This window comes from Oratosquilla oratoria, chromosome 1 (assembly GCF_046742065.1).
Source record: "Oratosquilla oratoria isolate Oo_2021 chromosome 1, ASM4674206v1, whole genome shotgun sequence".
NCBI lineage: Eukaryota > Metazoa > Arthropoda > Malacostraca > Stomatopoda > Squillidae > Oratosquilla > Oratosquilla oratoria.
Window position 1 is genome coordinate 71,515,304 of NC_134777.1, and position 17,500 is coordinate 71,532,803.

At 44.9% G+C, this 17,500-nt stretch overlaps 1 protein-coding gene across 50 annotated transcripts in view; it reads left to right on the plus strand.

The window, feature by feature from the left end:
* Dscam1 (Down syndrome cell adhesion molecule 1) overlaps window positions 1-17,500 on the plus strand; it is a 635,227-nt gene that overhangs the window by 359,959 nt on the left and 257,768 nt on the right. For 49 of the 50 annotated variants that reach the window (XM_076206304.1, XM_076207477.1, XM_076208806.1 and 46 more), the window contains exon 6: window positions 4,480-4,629. In XM_076206304.1, the coding sequence (XP_076062419.1) occupies window positions 4,480-4,629 (150 nt within the window). Of the gene's footprint in view, window positions 1-373; window positions 536-4,479; window positions 4,630-17,500 lie in introns of all 50 variants that reach the window. The other variant, XM_076206398.1, reaches the window with a different exon arrangement.

Below are 17,500 nucleotides of genomic sequence, written 5' to 3' on the forward strand. Positions count from 1 at the left end.
CCCCCTCTCCCTCTCCCTCTCTCTTTCCTACCTTTCCCACCCATTTGTTCCAAATTTCTACCATTGTTCGAAAGTCGTACCTCTATCCATTTCCTACTTCTATTCCTCCTTCTCCTCCTCCTCCTCCTCCTCCTCCTCCTCCTCCTTTCGTCGTCATCCTCTTCTTCATATCCTTTGAGCATTTCCGGTCATTCTCACCCATCCTCCACCCCGTCTTTGGCCTTACTTGTGCTCTTCCTCATCCCCTGTCACGCCCTGAGTTCCTCCTAGGGGCGCAGCCCCTTTTGACCTCATTTTTACATCCTTCCTTCCCCCTTCTGTACCTCCTGCTGCATCCGGATAACGTCTCCTGTGCCCTTCGTCGGGTCCTCAGTGGTGGCGGCGCCCTACGAGACAAGGGTCAGTGACGAGTTCGTCATCAAGGGCAATTCTGCCATCCTCAAATGTAACATCCCCTCCTTCGTCAGCGACTTCGTCAGCGTCGCCGCCTGGGTGACGGACGACGGGGACGTGTTCACGCCGACGATGGCCAACGGTAGTTCGATATCTTTTGGGGGGAGTTCTTGGTGGGGCTGACGGAAGTAACCCCGAAGTATGGAGTGGCGACCTCGACAGGATATATACAATGTAGACTTTCTTCCTAGATTTTTTTTATTTGTTTATTTACTTATTTGTATTATTCTGGTTTTGTGAAGCTAGCCAGGTTAGCTGCTAAGACTTCAAGTCAGGCTGTATGGATTTATTTAATTGGACTGTGATGTATTGTATTTTATGTTATTTTTTCAATCTTTATTTTCCATCAAGTGCTCTGTTATTCCATAATTGTGCTCCTCCAACGCTTGAATTCCATTGTGCTCTCCCTTCCTCCCTCACTCTCTCCCTCCAACCATCCCTTCTGCTTGCTCCTCCCTCCTCCCATTTTTACCACATCATATTTAGGATTGAATCACACAAAACTCCCATTTAAAGAAACTTTAGTTTCATCGATAGTATCTCCAAGCAAAGACGAATCCGTAATAGCGAGAGACTATATGGCAATAAATAGTATTATAGTACGGTACCTGGTTTGATACAGATTTTATAGTTACATAACATGTAACGATCATTATAGAATTGGTACCATTGTGTGTGTGTATGTGTGTGTGTTTGTGTGTGTGTGTGTGTATGTGTGTGTCTGTGTGTGTGTGTGATATGTGCAGAAGCAAAACTTCGGACGCGTTTAGCATTTACCCAGTATCGCCGACAAGTGACAGACAAAAGGAAAGTCATGGACGATGCGTCCACACTTGTGTGGCAAACATATTGGTGACACTAAGAAACTCGTTTCCCTCTTGCCAACAAGTTTGTTACACGTTAGAGACATGTTTACGCTCATCCTCTGGATGCATTACGAGACGGGAAGCGTAGAAGAGTGAAGATGGGAGAGACGAGAAGATGGGAGATGGGAGAGACGAGATAGAGAAGTTTGCAGGAGTCACGTGGCAAATGTTGGCGGATTCTTGTGACTCACGGAAAAGTTTGGGGAGGTCTGCTTATTAGCGGACTATGGGGTGAACAGGGCTCTGCAATTTATTTATTTGTTTGTTTATTTACTTTTTCACCACGAAACAGCAATTCATAAGGTCAACGCGTGTTTCAGTGTTTGTTTGTGTGTGCGTGCTTGTGTGTATGTGCGTGTGTGTGTGTGCGTGTGTGTGTGTGTGTGTGTGCGATAAATTCATGTGTACATGTAAGTACGGATTTCGTCTTTGCGGAATGAACAGCATCAAACCAGACCTGATCATTTCCTCAACTTTTTTCCTGCTCTTAAACACGCACGAGTTCTCTTCGTCGTTGTCGTCGTCATCGCTGTGCAGGCTCAGTCGTTCTTCTTTGAACTCTTTGCCATCCGGAGGTGTCCCCCCGCGGTGTCCAGATGATTAAAATTGCCCGGCGGCAGCCAGAATAGAATGTACAAATCGACCGTGGCACTCAAAAGGTTAAAGAGACTGGTTTCTTTGAGGTTTCCCCAGATGAACAGAATCGCCTGGCGACAGGCAAGATCTTAAGCATATCGGGAATAGTATCTCATAAGAAGGTGGTGACCGCATGAGTGCTTATTGGGAAAGGATTGCGTCATCATAGGTCGATGACGTCATCAAGGTTTGTGGCGTAAAGGAGCGTTTGCTGACGTCACGTAGCCCTCTCTAATGTCAAGGGGCCCTTTCACGTGGTTACCAACATATACAATATATATATATATATATATATATATATATATATATATATATATATATATATATATATATATATATATATATATATATATTTCCTAATAGAAAATTCCTTCCGGTACCAATTGTTATTCATATGTGTTGTGTCATGTTTTATACTATTTATTTAGTGCTATTTACTTATTGGTATTTATGTATGTTTCGTCCATGATTATTTCATAATGTTATCCTTTCATCTTTGTGTGTGTGTGTATACATATATATATATATATAAATATATATATATATATATGTATATATACACATAATTTTTATCTCAAACGTAATGGCTCTTTGTCGACCTCAATTTATTTACTCACTTATCTATGATCTTTTTAAGTCGTCTACATTGGAACAATAAAATAATAATAATAGTAATAACTTTGATTTGGGAAGTCAGTCCTTGCTTTGTGCGTCACTATGACTAGAATACCGTAAAAGTAAAATCTATTTCGAGCATCTGGATTATGACGTCATCATGGACTTACATGACGTCACCCAATTTATAACGTCATCATATTATTTTGTGACGTCAGTACAATTTTGTCACGCCATGGTGTCGGAATGAGAGTTCCTGGAAAGAGGTCAAACCACATTGAGGTTTCCCGCTTCTCACAACACACGAGGTTGTAAATATAACCCACAACTCTCAGTTTCCGACATTTTGGTGCCATTTAGGCGCGGACCAATTGGTCTCTTGTTGGTTCGGGGCCTTGTGCCTGGGACACAGGATTGTGTAGGTTAAGACACTATGAAGGAGTTTCTCTCAGTTGGTGATGGGGTGTAATGGAGAGGTTAAACTAAATTAAAGTAATAACCAGGGAACAGGTTTAAGTCGAAACAGATTTAACTCAGTGCCTGTTCTATACACACATACACACACACACACGCACACACACACACACACACACACACACACACACACACACACACACACACACACACACACATATATATATATATATATATATATATATATATATATATACACACATACATTTTTTCTCTCTTCAGTGGGAGAATAAATGGTGGGAAAATAAAGAGAAAAAATATATATTTGTAGAATGAAGGAGAGAAATTCCTTTTATGTAAGAAAATTAATAGAAAACAAAAATTAAAGTACTTAGCAACGGCTCCACCATTCTCTGACGCATCTGCTGGAGACTTTATTCTTTGTTGTTTAGTATCAAATGCCACTTCAGTGTAAACACATACACAAAGTTTGCATGTACGTATTTGTACATATTGTGTACTATCATGTGCAGATAGAAATACAATAAGTATAATTATATCATTGAATTTCAAAATACTGTTGTACTGATATATTTTGATTCGCAAAAATAATATCATTGTGTACTAAAATACTATATAGAAAATACAACAGCAGTGTTAAGATGTATTTTATACAGCGGAGCCGTCATGGATGTTTGAGGCCTGTTGCTATTTACTGGCTGCCGGTCGGGTAAAAATCTTACCAGAGACTGCCAGTCTTTTAAGAGCTTACAAACCGGCAGCCGAATTGGTAAAGTCATACCGCTGGCTGCCGGTTTCGTAAGGCTCTTACTGCCGGTTTTTTAGCTGAATACATGTTTCTTCATCAGTGCGGAGACGCATTATACATACAGGTATATATATATATATATATATATATATATATATATATATATATATATATATATATATATATATATATATATATATATATTTGACCGACCTGGAAGACTTCTTTCATTCTTAAGTCGGGATCCTCAGTGTAATAAAATGCCTGAAGAGCCTTGCGTCACCGCCATGAAGGAATTACATGTCTTAGACTAAGTAGCCCCCCTACCCGGACGCTGCGCGCGTCACTTGCACCAACCATTTCCGGATGTCGTTGTCCTGGGATAGAAGCGCTGGTAAAATTCAGTCGATGACAGCGTTGTAACTAATCCTATCCCTCATTATAAAGTGAAATTCATGAAAATTCAAAAAAAAATTTTTTACTTGTTTATTTGTTATTCTTATTTTTTTTCTGAAAGTTTTAAAAGTTTCTTTGGTCAGTATTTGGAGGACAAAAACGTGTTTCAGTTTGCCGGTGACGTCTCATTATTTACCTTCGAGGAAGAAATGAAGAAAACTGGTAAAGGTGCAAGTGACAGCGCCACTTCCGGTATGAGTCACCATGTCATGGTGCTAATCTTGTTTTCTTTTTCTCCCCCCCCTTCCCCCTTCTCCCCCACTCCTGCAGACGGCAAGTATCTGGTCCTGCCCTCTGGCGAGCTGCACATCAAGAAGGTGAGCTCTGAGGACGGCTTCAAGAGCTACAAGTGCCGAACTGTCCACCGCCTCACTCAGGAGACTCGTCTGTCAGCAACAGCTGGTCGTCTTGTGATTTCAGGTGAGTTTGAGATAAGGGAAAGGAAGGGAAGGGAAGGGAAGATGTGATGGGAGGGTCACGTAGGAAGGGAAGGGATGATAGGAGACGTAGGAAGGGAATGAACGAGAAGGAAGCTAGAGTGAGAATGAAGGGAAGGGAAGGGAAGAGGGTCTCATATGGGAAGGGAAGGGGTGACAGGAAACTCACATGAAAAGGGAAGGGATGGTAGGGGGGTCACATAAGAAAGGGAAAGAGTTAGGTTGAGAAAGAAGGGAAGGGAAAGGAAGGAAGGCCTCATATGAGAAGGGGAAGGGATGGTAGGAGACGTAGGAAGGCAGCGAATGAAAAGGAAACTTGGGTGATAATGAAGGGAAGGAAGGGCTTACATCGGACGGGAAGGGATGTTAGGGTCACGTGTTTAGATGAGAACGAAGGGGTTGGGGAAGGGAAAGGGAGGTGTTTAGTGGGAGGGTTTACTTGTGTTATTCCTGAAGTGTTCCAGAGAGACTGATTAATGCATGTTAGGTGTGTCGATGTATATACTGGAGATATTTGGAGGATACAGAAGTGGGGGTATTATGCGTTCTTGGTTGATAGAATAGTGTACTTTAGGTGAGGAGAGGGGAGTGGGTGGGACCATGTATGGGGAGGTCAAATGGTACCCCATAAGTATGGGAACATCCCCATAGATTTACCAGAATCCCCATCACACCTGCGGTCCACTTCCTATGGGTGGATAAAACCACTTGGTGACAGGTGGATGAAGCGGACAACCACACTCATGGCGTTGATGTGACGTCTTGCCAACAGGTGGCAGCACCGTTCGTGACACCTTACCAGCGCTGCCTTCCTGTCTCGGATGGCACTGTTGAGTGCCAGGTGCCTCAGGGGCCCTGCAGGACGCTGCCATTAACCCGTGGGGTGGACTCCGATCTCGGCCAATTGGGTGCCTCGGATTCCTTGAGGGGGGGAAGAGGAGGGTGTGGGAGAGGAGGAGGGGTAGGGAGGAAGAGAGAAGAGAGAGGGGAGGAGGAGGGGTAGGGAGGAGAGTAAGAAGGAAGAGGGAAGTGGTAGATGAAGTAGGGAAGAGAGTAGTAAGAAAGAGGGAAGGGGAAGAGGAGGGTGGGGGAGGTGGGGTAGGGAGTAGAGTAGGAGGGAAGAGGAGGATGCGGGTCGGAGGAGGAGGAGTTGGGAGTAAAGTAGGAAGGAAGAGAGAAGAGGAGAAGGAGGGGAGAGGAGCAGGAGAGGCACGAAGTAGAGTAGGAAGGAGGAGGGAGATGGGGAAAGAGGGGTTGGGGTAGGGGTTAGAGTAGGAAAAAGGAGGAGGAGGAGAAGGGGTAGGGAGTAGAGTAGGAAGGAGGAGGGACAAGGGGGAAGAGGGGGTGGGGTAGGGAGTAGAGTAGGGAGTAGGAGGAGGAGGAGGAGGAGGGGGTAGGGAGTAGAGAGTAGAGTAGGAAGCAGGAGGGAAGAGAGAGGAGCAGAGACGAGGGATCGGAAGCTGAAGAGGGAGGAGAGGAGAAGAGAGGAGAGGAGAGGGAACTGGTAATAAGGAGGGAGGAAAGGGAGCTGGCTGGAGGAGGAGGAGGAGGAGGAGGAGGAGGAGGAGGAGAGTGAGGGCTAAAGGGCTGGTGAGTGGGGATGGAGGGTGGCGGGAGAAGTCTGAGGACGACGAAGGATGATATTGGAGTAAATGGTGAGGAATTAGGGGATGAGAGTGTAGGTAGGACGTAATAGGATTTAGGATTAATAAGGGGGAGGTCGGGAGTGATGGGGAGTAGTGGAATTGGCTAGGGAGGAAGAGTACGAAGGGGGAGTAATGTGTCTGGGGAACGAAGAGTCGGGGGGAGGGGGGAATAATGGGTTGTTGGTCATGGGTGCTTAAATTGGATGTTTCCTTTAGGATATTTGTTGAGGGGGGAGGGGGTGATGCGGGGTTGGGGGGAGAGGATGTACGTGACAAGGATCGAGCTTAGCCCCCACGACTGTTGAACTCCGTTACTTTTTATTCTGGGGTTATGATAAAGGCGTGTTGTGGTTGTAGAAGGTTGTAATGTAAAGGAGGTTGTAGGTTAGGCCCATAGCAGGAAACAGTCCAGGTTGTGAGTTCTGTTGTGTTGTAAGAGTAAAGTTATGGTTAGGGTTGTGATAGAGTGAAACAGGTTGTGAATTTATTACAAGGTTGTTGTTATATTTATTGGTTGTAATGTACAGTGTATCTTTGATGTTATGTCTAAGTTTCACCAGTTATTGAAGGTTAAGTTGATATAGAGGTGTTATAGAGGTGTTAGATGAGGGCTCTCGGGTTGTAGGTTGCAGCATTAGAACTACATTAGGTTGTAGTTTTTACTTGAGGTCATGTTAGACAGACACGAATACTTAAAGGTGTTAGGTGAGATTGCAGGTGTAGGTAGGAATATAAACATTGGTTTTGAGGTGTTACAATGAATAGCGATGTCAGAATGGGCAGGTTGGTGTACAGGGAAAGGAATGGGTAGTTTATAAGTAGTCTTTAAGTAATGAACCATATGTGATATAATTGTGATATATTTGTGATATATTTAGTGATATAAGCACACAGAACACGCGCAGACACCAGATACACCAACTGTGGGCAACCCTCGCGCCGCCAAGGGGTCGTGACGTCACATCCGGAACTCTTCTTGACGCCCCGGGGCACTCTGCTTGGTTCTGCGCTAGAGTTGTGTATATATAAATATATATATATATATATATATATATATATATATATATATATATATATATATATATATATATATATATATATATATATATTCTGGTTAACCCAGGATGATTTTATTTCGTGCAGGGGCCAGAGTGGACAAAAAGGGTCCTTACTACATTAACAATTAACCAGAATATTTATTTATTATTTGTTTGGGTGCGGTGTTGGGCGCCTGTGGAGGTGGGCGAAGAGCAGGGTATACTGAGACAGTGACGTCGCGGCCCCTTGTGTGGGGCGTCGGGGGCCCCTGCCCATGGTTGCCTACACGGAGCCTGAGTGCTGGGATGGGTGCCCCCCTGTCGTCGTGCGCGTGCGCCGTAGGAGTCATTCGGTCGGGCGCGTGGACAGAGCAGCTTAGGCGGGGACGAACTCGATCTACTCTCTTTCTCTCTCTCTCTCTCTCTCTCTCTCTCTCTCTCTCTCTCTCTCTCTCTCTCTCTCTCTCTCTCTCTCTCTCTCTCTCTCTCTCTCTCTCTCTCTCTCTCTCTCTCTCTCTCTCTCTCTCTCTCTCTCTCTCTCTCTCTCTCCCCCTTTCTCTCACCCTCTGTGTCTCTCTCTTTCTTCCTCTTTCTCTTCGAGGGCGGGGCTCTGGCTGTTAATTTCCTGTTGTCAGCAGCAAAGTTCGGGGAGGCCTGCGGGAGGAGTCTTGGGTCGCTTAGGTCGAGGACAAATGAGAGAGTGAGGAGGGAGAGGAGGAGAGTATAAACCTGATTATCACCCTCTTACAGACACGTCTGTGAGCGGATGATAGTTCTGTTCTACCCCCGTTTCCCCCCGGGGGGAACGGGGAGGGATTGCATCAGGTGGGGAAGGAAGTGTATGGGCGCAGGACCTGCGTATGAGGTTCTCATGGACTTCGACCAGCTTACTCGAAGTTTTTCTCCGAACTCGGTTGGATGGGAGTGTGAACGTATCGAAGTAAAGGGTGTTGTAGTTGCCTGCGCTGAAGGGGCGGAGGGTGAGTGAGGGGAGGGGGAGGTGTTAGGGGGTTGTTGTTGTTGTGGTCACCATGTAGGTATGTGTGTCCAGTACTTCCCCTGGGACGCTCCTCCTCGGGTGAGTGGAGGTGAGGACGAGGCCCAGTCCAGTCAGTACTTCGCCGCACCGCGGAGGACGTCGCCAAGGTAAGTAAGCCTTTTGTTCTTTCGCCCAAGTCCCTTCAGAGTCTTCCATCTTTAGGAGGAGCTTCTCCTTCAGGAGGGTCGTCCTTCCTCGGGAGGAGGTCCTACTCTAAGGTTCTTCCTTCCTTCTTCGGGAAGAACTTCTTCTTCAGGAGGGTCTTCCTCCTTCTGGAGGAGGTCCTACTCTAAGAAGTTCTTCTTTCGTTCTGCGAGAGGAAATCCTTCTTCAGGAGGGTCTTCCTTCTTCGGGAGGAACTCCTTCTTCACGAGGAGCTTCTTCAGGAAGGTGTTCCTTCTGCAGGAAAAGCTCATACTCGAGGAGGGGCTAGGGCTATTGTTTTTCTTCTGCGTTGCTGGAACTACGACGAATTTTGGTTGATCCCCTACAACGACCCGTCTGGACTCGCGCCCTCCGGGTGCCCCATGGGTGCCATAGGGCGCCCTATCATCCCCCACTGTAAATACGGAAACGATCGAAGCCTGAAAATACACGACACTCGGCTCGGCGGCCCACTTGACGGATCGGGAGGGTGAGTGTCTCTCGGGACGCCTCGATCACTCCTCCTGATGGGGGAGGAGGGGACTCTAGTCGGGGTCTTTCTACTATAAGCAACGACCTTGAAATGATATTCCTCGATATATCAGTAACTGGAAGTATCTTGGAGTTAAATGTAAGCACACACAAACACACACACACACACACACACACACACACACACACACACACACACACACACACACACACACACACACACACACACACTCTCTCTCTCTCTCTCTCTCACTCACTCACTCTCTCTCTCTCTCTCTCTCTCTCTCTCTCTCTCTCTCTCTCTCTCTCTCTCACACACACACACACACACACACACACACACACACACACACACACACACACACACACACACACACACACACACACACACACACACACACACACGTTGTTTCTGGATCTCTTTCTTCCTCTCTTTCCCTTTTTTCTGTCTGTCTCCTTTCACTTAATAATACTTACTATTTATACTTATCGATAATTTTTGTGATTTGATAATGTCAAGCGACGTTGGAACCAATTATTGCGTCATTGTTAGAGATTTAGTTATAAATTCAGAGTTAATGTCGTTTTTAGGACACATGTACGTAATTTCAGGTGTTATTGAAGTAGAAGGATATATTGTAGGGCACGGAATTGATTAATTTTCTTTATTATTATCATTGCTGTTGTTAGTATTGTAATTTTTTGTTATTACTAATTAATTTTCTGTTTTTTATTTATTTATATATTGACTTTATATACTCGTTTATTTAATATTTTACTTTGTTGATTTAAAAGGGAAATGGGTGACACATGGGAATGGAATGGGTAGGGGGGTTGGGGTGTCCCTTGGAAAAAAGCCTTTTGGTATGTAGATATATTAGTTAATTAATTAATTTATTTATTTATTTATCTATTTATTCATTCCATGGGGTATTGTGCCGAATGCTAGGTTGCCTCTCATAACGTAGTCCCGAGTTCGAATCCCCTTGCCCTGGAAGTGCGAGCACATAGGGTAAAGGTGACGCCCTTGACCGCAGCTAAACGCCTCCTGGCGTAAGATCCTTATGCGCATGAGCAGTAAACATGCCTGGGTGTGGTTGGGTGAAGTCTTTTATATTTGAATAAAAATCGCCTGACGGCAACCTGAATGAAATATATAAACGCGACCGTCATCGTCGCTGGCTTAAGGACTTGCTTACAAAGGGTTGCCTCCCCATCGGAAGGGTTATTGTCCTTTGTCATGGAAATAGGCGTTAGTAAAGGCTTCTGATACCCTGCTGGAATAATCGGAAGCGTGCTTGCTGGTCTTGCAATCGCTTAATTCTGGGTTCGAATCCGGCATTCATCTCCGATTCTCAGCATTGACTGTAGTTATCTGATACAACAGTCCCAAAAGCGCATTATGGGTCAAAGGTGACGGCCGCAGCTACTCAGCGCCTCCTGGCGTAGGCTTCTCACCACCTTATGAAGTATTTTTGCCTGCAAAAACAGAAATTGCCTCGATTTTTCCCCATAGGGAACGGCTGGTCCGCCATACAATGGGGAAATTGCCTCATAGAGATTGTTGGTTTTAGTTATGGATTATGGGTTATTGACCCTGTATATAGGTTGTTGAAGTTCAGAAAGGGTTAATGTTGACCTTAGATATGGATGGTTGTTTATCTTATTAAAAGAATAATGATCTTTGTTATGGGTTGACCTGCATTGGGTTGTTGACTTTAGCTATGGGATGTTGACCTTAGATATGGGTTGTTGACCTTAGCTATGGGTTGTTGACATTATTGTTGACTTTAGATATGGGCTATTGATTTTATGTATGGTTTGTTGACCTTAAGTATGGGTTGTTGACCTTATGTATGGCTTATTTATCTTATGTATGGGTTGTTGGCCTTAGCTATGGGTTGTTAACCTTAGGTATCGGTTATTGACCTAATGTATGGGTTATTAAACTTAGCTATGTGTTATTGACCTTGCTGTGTGTTGTTGATCTTATATATGGGTTATTGACCTTATGTTTAGGTTATTGACCTTATGTATGGGTTGTTGACCTAGATTTGTGTTATTGCCTTGAAACACAGGTCATTGCCTTTTGGTAGCCAGGTTATACTTTTAAAGGAGCCACGTCAGATAACATCCCTTCTTGGGGGGTGAGGGGTTTAAGATCGTTTAGGGGCATCTCCGAGTCCCTCCCAAGAGGTTCTTCCCGTTTACACACCGCCACCTAACATTATCCCATTCTTGACTTCGTTGACACCTTCTTCGTCTCGTTCTGAAGAACCTGTGGGGAAGTCGCGCCCTCAGCTCCCGTCCTTGGCCAAGTCGCAGACGTTTGAGGTGGCCAGCGGGCGGCCCATCACTCTCCACTGCCAGGCGCAGGGCAACCCAGTCCCCTCCTTCAGGTAGCTCTTCCCGACTATTGACGATGGCGGTGAAGAAGTCTTGAGATGTATGGACCTTCCTGTAGGAGGAGTCTTGCGGCGTAGAGGGTGCTAACTATCCAGAGAGCGGGGGAGGGAAGGGGGCTTATTATCTGAGGTTACTATCAACTATTAACTATTTTACTTGTTGATTATATATTTTTGTATTTACCTTTGTGTCGCCTTGTTATGGACCGCAAGGTCGCCATTGGTGTAATGTGCACCGAGCAACAGGTTGATTACGTTCGTGTTTTGGTCGACAGAGGCCCGCGTTCGAATCCAGCAGATACCGGCGACTGTCACTTGTCCTGGAAACGTTGACTGTATGGGAGGCGTGATGGTGTGTAATTAAAGTACGTGGCTCATGACCTGGGATTCTTTAATTACGAGGTCATTGATCGGCAGAGATAGAGAGAGAGAGAGAGATGGGTGAGAAAAACAACAACTGACAAATGCGTTTACAAGAATGCAATAAGAATAAAATATCAATAATAATATTAAAGCCAAGGGGCTAGTTTAGTAGCCACTAGTGCTGGTTTCAAGTTAACTTACTCGGCAAGTAAGTGTTGACACTAGGATAGTTTCATGACACCGGGCAAGTAGAGGGGTAGTTTACAAGTCGCTTTCAGCACTAGCGGCTACTAAACTAGCCCCGTGTCAACGAGACTTTAGGAGTGATCATGTAGGTGAGGAGGGGGGGAGGGAGTGACTGCCACCAAGTCCTCAGGTGACACTTGGAGTGCCTCTGACCAGCACAAGGGCGAGACCAACAAACTCTAAAACACGTTTCACTTAAAGGACTACAATGACCTGCGTCTTTTACGAATCTCTGGCAGTCGTACCTCTACATCGTATATTTACGATACAGACTACGAGTTCGTAGAACACTTATCCAGATCGTAAGTTTACGACCCAGGGAGATACGACTCCCACAGGATCGTACGTGGGCATCGGTTGCTGTGGTACTTAGAAATGGAAACATCTTTACCCACAACCTGTGATTCTTTCAGCATTCATTTTATTCTTGTTAGCGAAAAATCCGAGTATCAGAGTTTTGAATTTTAGAAATTCTTGATAATCGAGAGAACTGGAATATCCACGTTAAAGGGTTTGGATCCTTTCTAATGAGGTTGGAAGACTCTTAAAGGGATTGGATCCCTCTGAAGGTGGTTGGTTTCTTTTTAGAGGATTCGGATCCTTCAAGAGGAATCCAACCCCATTAGGAGGGATGAGACCCCATTAAAAAGGATCTAACCCCATTAAGGGTTATTCAATCCAACTTTTAGAATCCAGATCCCTTAATGATGGTTCTTACTTCGGTCAGACCCCGTCAGTACCTCTGGGCCACGTCTTCCTTCTCGAGACAAGTCTCGAACCTTCGAGGTGATGCTTGGAGAACCCACGACCATCATGTGCGAGGCCCAAGGAAACCCTGCGCCCTCCTTCAGGTACTCCAGATCTCAGGTTCTTCCTTCTATAGAAGTCGAGCACGAAGTGGACATGTGACGTAGGGTCTCTGGTTTTCGCTTCTGTGGGAGTTGAGTCACCGCTGAGGCCGTCTTCAGGAATTCTAGTCTCCTGGTTCTTTCTCCTGTAGGAGGGAGAGCCGGAACAGTCGAGGGCGAGATGCAAGGTGTCGAGTCTTTACCTCTGCAGGTCTTGATAAGCTTCTGCGAGTTCTTAAGATTATATATATATATATATATATATATATATATATATATATATATATATATATATATATATATATATATATATATAAGTTCCGGATATATATAGTCATATGCTAATAAGAACACGGGTACGTGTGTTTACTTATGCAAAGTAGACCACTTGGTAAAAAGAAACTAACGAAGCAGAGCGCTTTCGTATATTACATCCAGTGGAAAAAGTACTTTTTACACTGGATGTAATATACGAAAGCGCTCTGCTTCGTTAGGTTCTTTTTTCCAAGTGGTCTACTTTGCATATAGTCATATGTCTTCCACCCTGGAAGAATGGTTGATAAAACAGCTTCCAGAATTTTCTTTGTCTTTTTTTTTCATATTTTTCTACAAAATATGTAACGTGGCAAGTCTTTTGGGTTTAATGGACAAGTTGAAGGAAACTGTTTTTTCCCTAACCGGGTCACGTCAATTGAGAACGACTTTTGAATTTTTAACGGTCGCGCCCCAACTGTCGCGGGCAAACGTCGGGTCTGTGCGCGTGTACACCAAGACCGTTGGTGGTTTTGATAGTCCTCTCTTCATCGTTTATACAATGTTTATCTATCTATCTATGTATATACCAAGGCCTTCTTCCTCCATAAAAGGGAGAGATACCCAGTGAAGGCATGCTCCTACTCCCACCTATTTAATTCCCATCCTCTACCCATCGTTTCCCTCTCATATTAGCTCCCTGTCTCCTGTCCACTTCCTGGGTCAGAAGCAAATACATTGTTTATAGAACACAGGAGCGTCAGAAGATATATTTATACAATCGTGCATCTGGGTTAGCGCGGATAGGCTCCCTGTACAGTATATGCCCACCTAAAAAATAAATAAATGGGTAAATAAATGAAAACGGAGTGATGAAAATTGCACCCTTAACAAGAGCACTCATGTTGGTGTGATCGTTGTAGGAGAACTCAAAAAGAAAATAATCATATTTACCTAAACGTCGAGGATACAAAAAGGAATAAGGGTTGGGGGGCATTACCAATTCCAGTAGTCGCCCCAGAGCCCAAAACACTATTCAGCACAACAACTAGACCTCGTACAGACAGTTTCAAAAGTTCGACGATAATCTTAGGTTTCCTATATATAGTAATATGCGGCACCATAATCCCTGCAACCTATGTTGCAAGTGTGATAATCACTATATTGCAATGAAACGTTGCAAGAATGAGGAAACCTCTTGCGCTGACATCCACTACCATATAAGGAGACGACATGACTGTCGGCGAATTTTAGGATCTGGCTGTACTTACACGAATCTCCACACACCTCCATTCCGAATACGAAACAGTCTTTGTTCTAGCTAGCGCCAGGCGATTTTATTAAGAGTTCTTGTATCGATCAACTTCCTTACAGAACCAAAGACCCTTTACCCGAATAAAATAGTTTGGCGTGAACCAGAATAAAATCGAACAAAAAAGGGTGTCATGACTGAGATCCATTGGTGCCTCAGCTGAATAAAATCGCCTGGCGTTAATCAGAAAACCCTCTTGATGACGTCACCGACTCAAGGAGAGTCGTACGCGCGCACAGGTCCTCGTTAACGATGGTTCTTACTTCGACCAGACCCCATCAGTAACTCCCGGCCGCGTCTTCCGTCCCGGGACAAATCCCAGACCTTCGATGTACCCCTGGGGGAGCCCACAAGTATCCTGTGCGAGGCTCAAGGAAACCCCGTGCCCGCCTTCAGGTACCTTAAGATTCTTCCTCCTTCAGGAGAGATGGTGCTCGTTGAAGACTAACACTGAATACTGTGGATAGCTGCCATTTAAGTGGAAAACCGTAGGTCGTAAATTTCCGATACGTATGAGCTTATGAGGTCGTATATTTACGACCTGTTGATATACGCCATCTATAGGTTCCTAGGTAGTCGTCGGTCCTTGTGGTACTTAGAAGTGGAAGCAGTTGTGTCTACACGCTCTAGCTTTTGCCCGTGATCCCGTCTGTGCGTTCTGTATTCTTAGACATACACTAAGCCACTATCCAGGACATATGCTCGGAAATCATAACAATTTTTTTTTCTTCAGAAATTGAATTTACAAAAAAATGGAAGCTGAGAAGTTAGATCATAGCGTATTCCCGTGTATTCACCCCAGTGTTGCATTTACATAACAATAGAGTTAGGTAAATAGGAAAGGAAGGGAAAGGCAAGGGAGATGAGGAGGGACGATAGATGGACGTTTATATCCATGTCAGGACGGGAAGGGACTCGACCAGTGACTCAAAAAAAAAAAAAAAACAAAAAAAAAAAAAAAAAAAAAAAAAAAAAAAAAAAAAAAAAAAAAAAAAAAAAAAAAAATTGGTTTGCGTCACGTGATCCGATTCAATTGGAAAGAACTCAACCGCATGCTTGCTTACCGCTTTACAGACCCCGCGGGGAGCTCCGGCCCGCGCCTGCCCTCGAGGAATAAGGCGGCCACATTTTTGGTGCCGGAGGGCCAAGCGACCACCTTGCCCTGCGAGGCGCAGGCACACCCCGTGCCCTCCTTCAGGTAGGATGAAGTCCTTCACTAGGGAGAGAGGTCGGGTATAGGAGAGGGGGGAGGAGACCTTTCGCCGTGTCTGTCGTACTTTTGGGCTTCTTCGATTGTAATTGGGTCATTTGTGTTATTGAGACCTTCAGGAAGTCTCACAAAAGGACCCCAAAGGCTGTAAAGGGATTTTAAGGGCCCCATAAAGGGACTCAGGGCCTTTTCAAGGGACTCTGAATGTCCACTAAAAGACCCTAAAAATCCCCTAAACCGTAAGTAACCTCGAAATGGGCCTTAGATATCTCCTAAAAGACCATAAGGACCTGAAGGGACCTTAAGGACCCTGTAAAGTGTCCCTTGAAGTCCCTGACTTGGCTTTCTCCTCCTGTGTCGACTGAAGTCTGTCTCTGTCAAGTGGACCCTTCCTTCAAGAGCTTAACTCGAAGTTCGGAGGCGGAACAGAAGATCAACAGTTCCATAAATGCGCACCTTTAGTAGATGATTTCGGGGGATGGAGTCCATAACCTCCTGTAGGAGTTGACGTCGATGTTCTCCCGGTCGCGTGTGATGACGTCAGGGGGCGATAGCACTGCTTTTGAGTGCCAGTGGCATTTCCCACGGTGGCTCTCGTTCCTAAGGGCGATATTGACACAAAGGCACGGGGACTTCGTGTCTCCCCGTATACAGGGGCACAAAAGACTCGGTCAGACTGACTTCGGGGTGCCCTTCTGCTGCAGACCCCGCTGGGAGCTCGGGGCCCCGGCTTCCGTCGCGGGACAAAGCGCACAACTTCCTGGTGGAGGCGGGCGTCGCGACGACCCTCCCCTGCGAGGCACAAGCGCACCCGGTGCCCTTCTTCAGGTAAGGAGAAGAAGCGCCGCCTTCAGGAAAAGGAAAAGTTACTTCTTGTACGAGCTTCGGGAACGATGTGTTGATTTTGGTCGATTTTTCTGATTTATTTGTTTATTTTTATTTCCTAGCAGCATTACGCCAAATGATTAGATCAGCTAACATGAATCTTTGAAGAAAGTTGGGAAGTGGTCCTTATATAACCCCAATGAATTTTGGAAGTACTTGGATCAAGGCCTCCGAAAATATGGAAAAGACTATATCTTAAAAAAAAATCTCATTAAGATATTCACCACAGTTGAAGAAATGGGGGGAAAAAATGACTTCAAACTTTCGGGGCTCGGGGTTCTCCCCGTACTTTTAAAATGACTGCTGCCGAGCGAGGTTCTTTTTTACCTGGCACCACGTGTTTCTTAGGTCTTGTTCACACTAGCGGTTTGAACCGCGCGGAAACAGCGGGAGTACGACATAGGGTAAAACTGCGCGGTTGTGTATGAACGCTTCCATTGATTTATATTGTGTTGAACCGCCGCGGTTCAGACCGCTAATGTGAACAGGGTCTTAGAGTACTTCTCCGGAACAAAGCTTACGAACAGAATCCCGCCTTCACCAATTTCATGACGTCACCAGGAACCTCGCTCCTGACGTAGTACCCGCTTTAGGGACGCCGAAGTAGACCGAAATCGAAGTCTACGCGTCTGTGACGTCACGTGGGTTGATTTCCTCTCTAGCATGGTAAAGTCGTAGGTCGGGCGTGACTGTCAGGTCATGGACTGACTTGACGGCCTGGGAATAACCGACATTAGTTCAATCGATTGGTGCCTTCTACAGTTCTGCAGTCTGGTAGATCGTATATATATATATATATATATATATATATATATATATATATATATATATATATATATATATATATATATATGTATATATAATATGTATATATATATATAATATTGGATACGAGTACTTCCCTGCTGACTCCGAACATAAATAATACTCCCAGATCGCTGACTTTCCTCGAGACAAACCCTTGAAGTCAGTAAC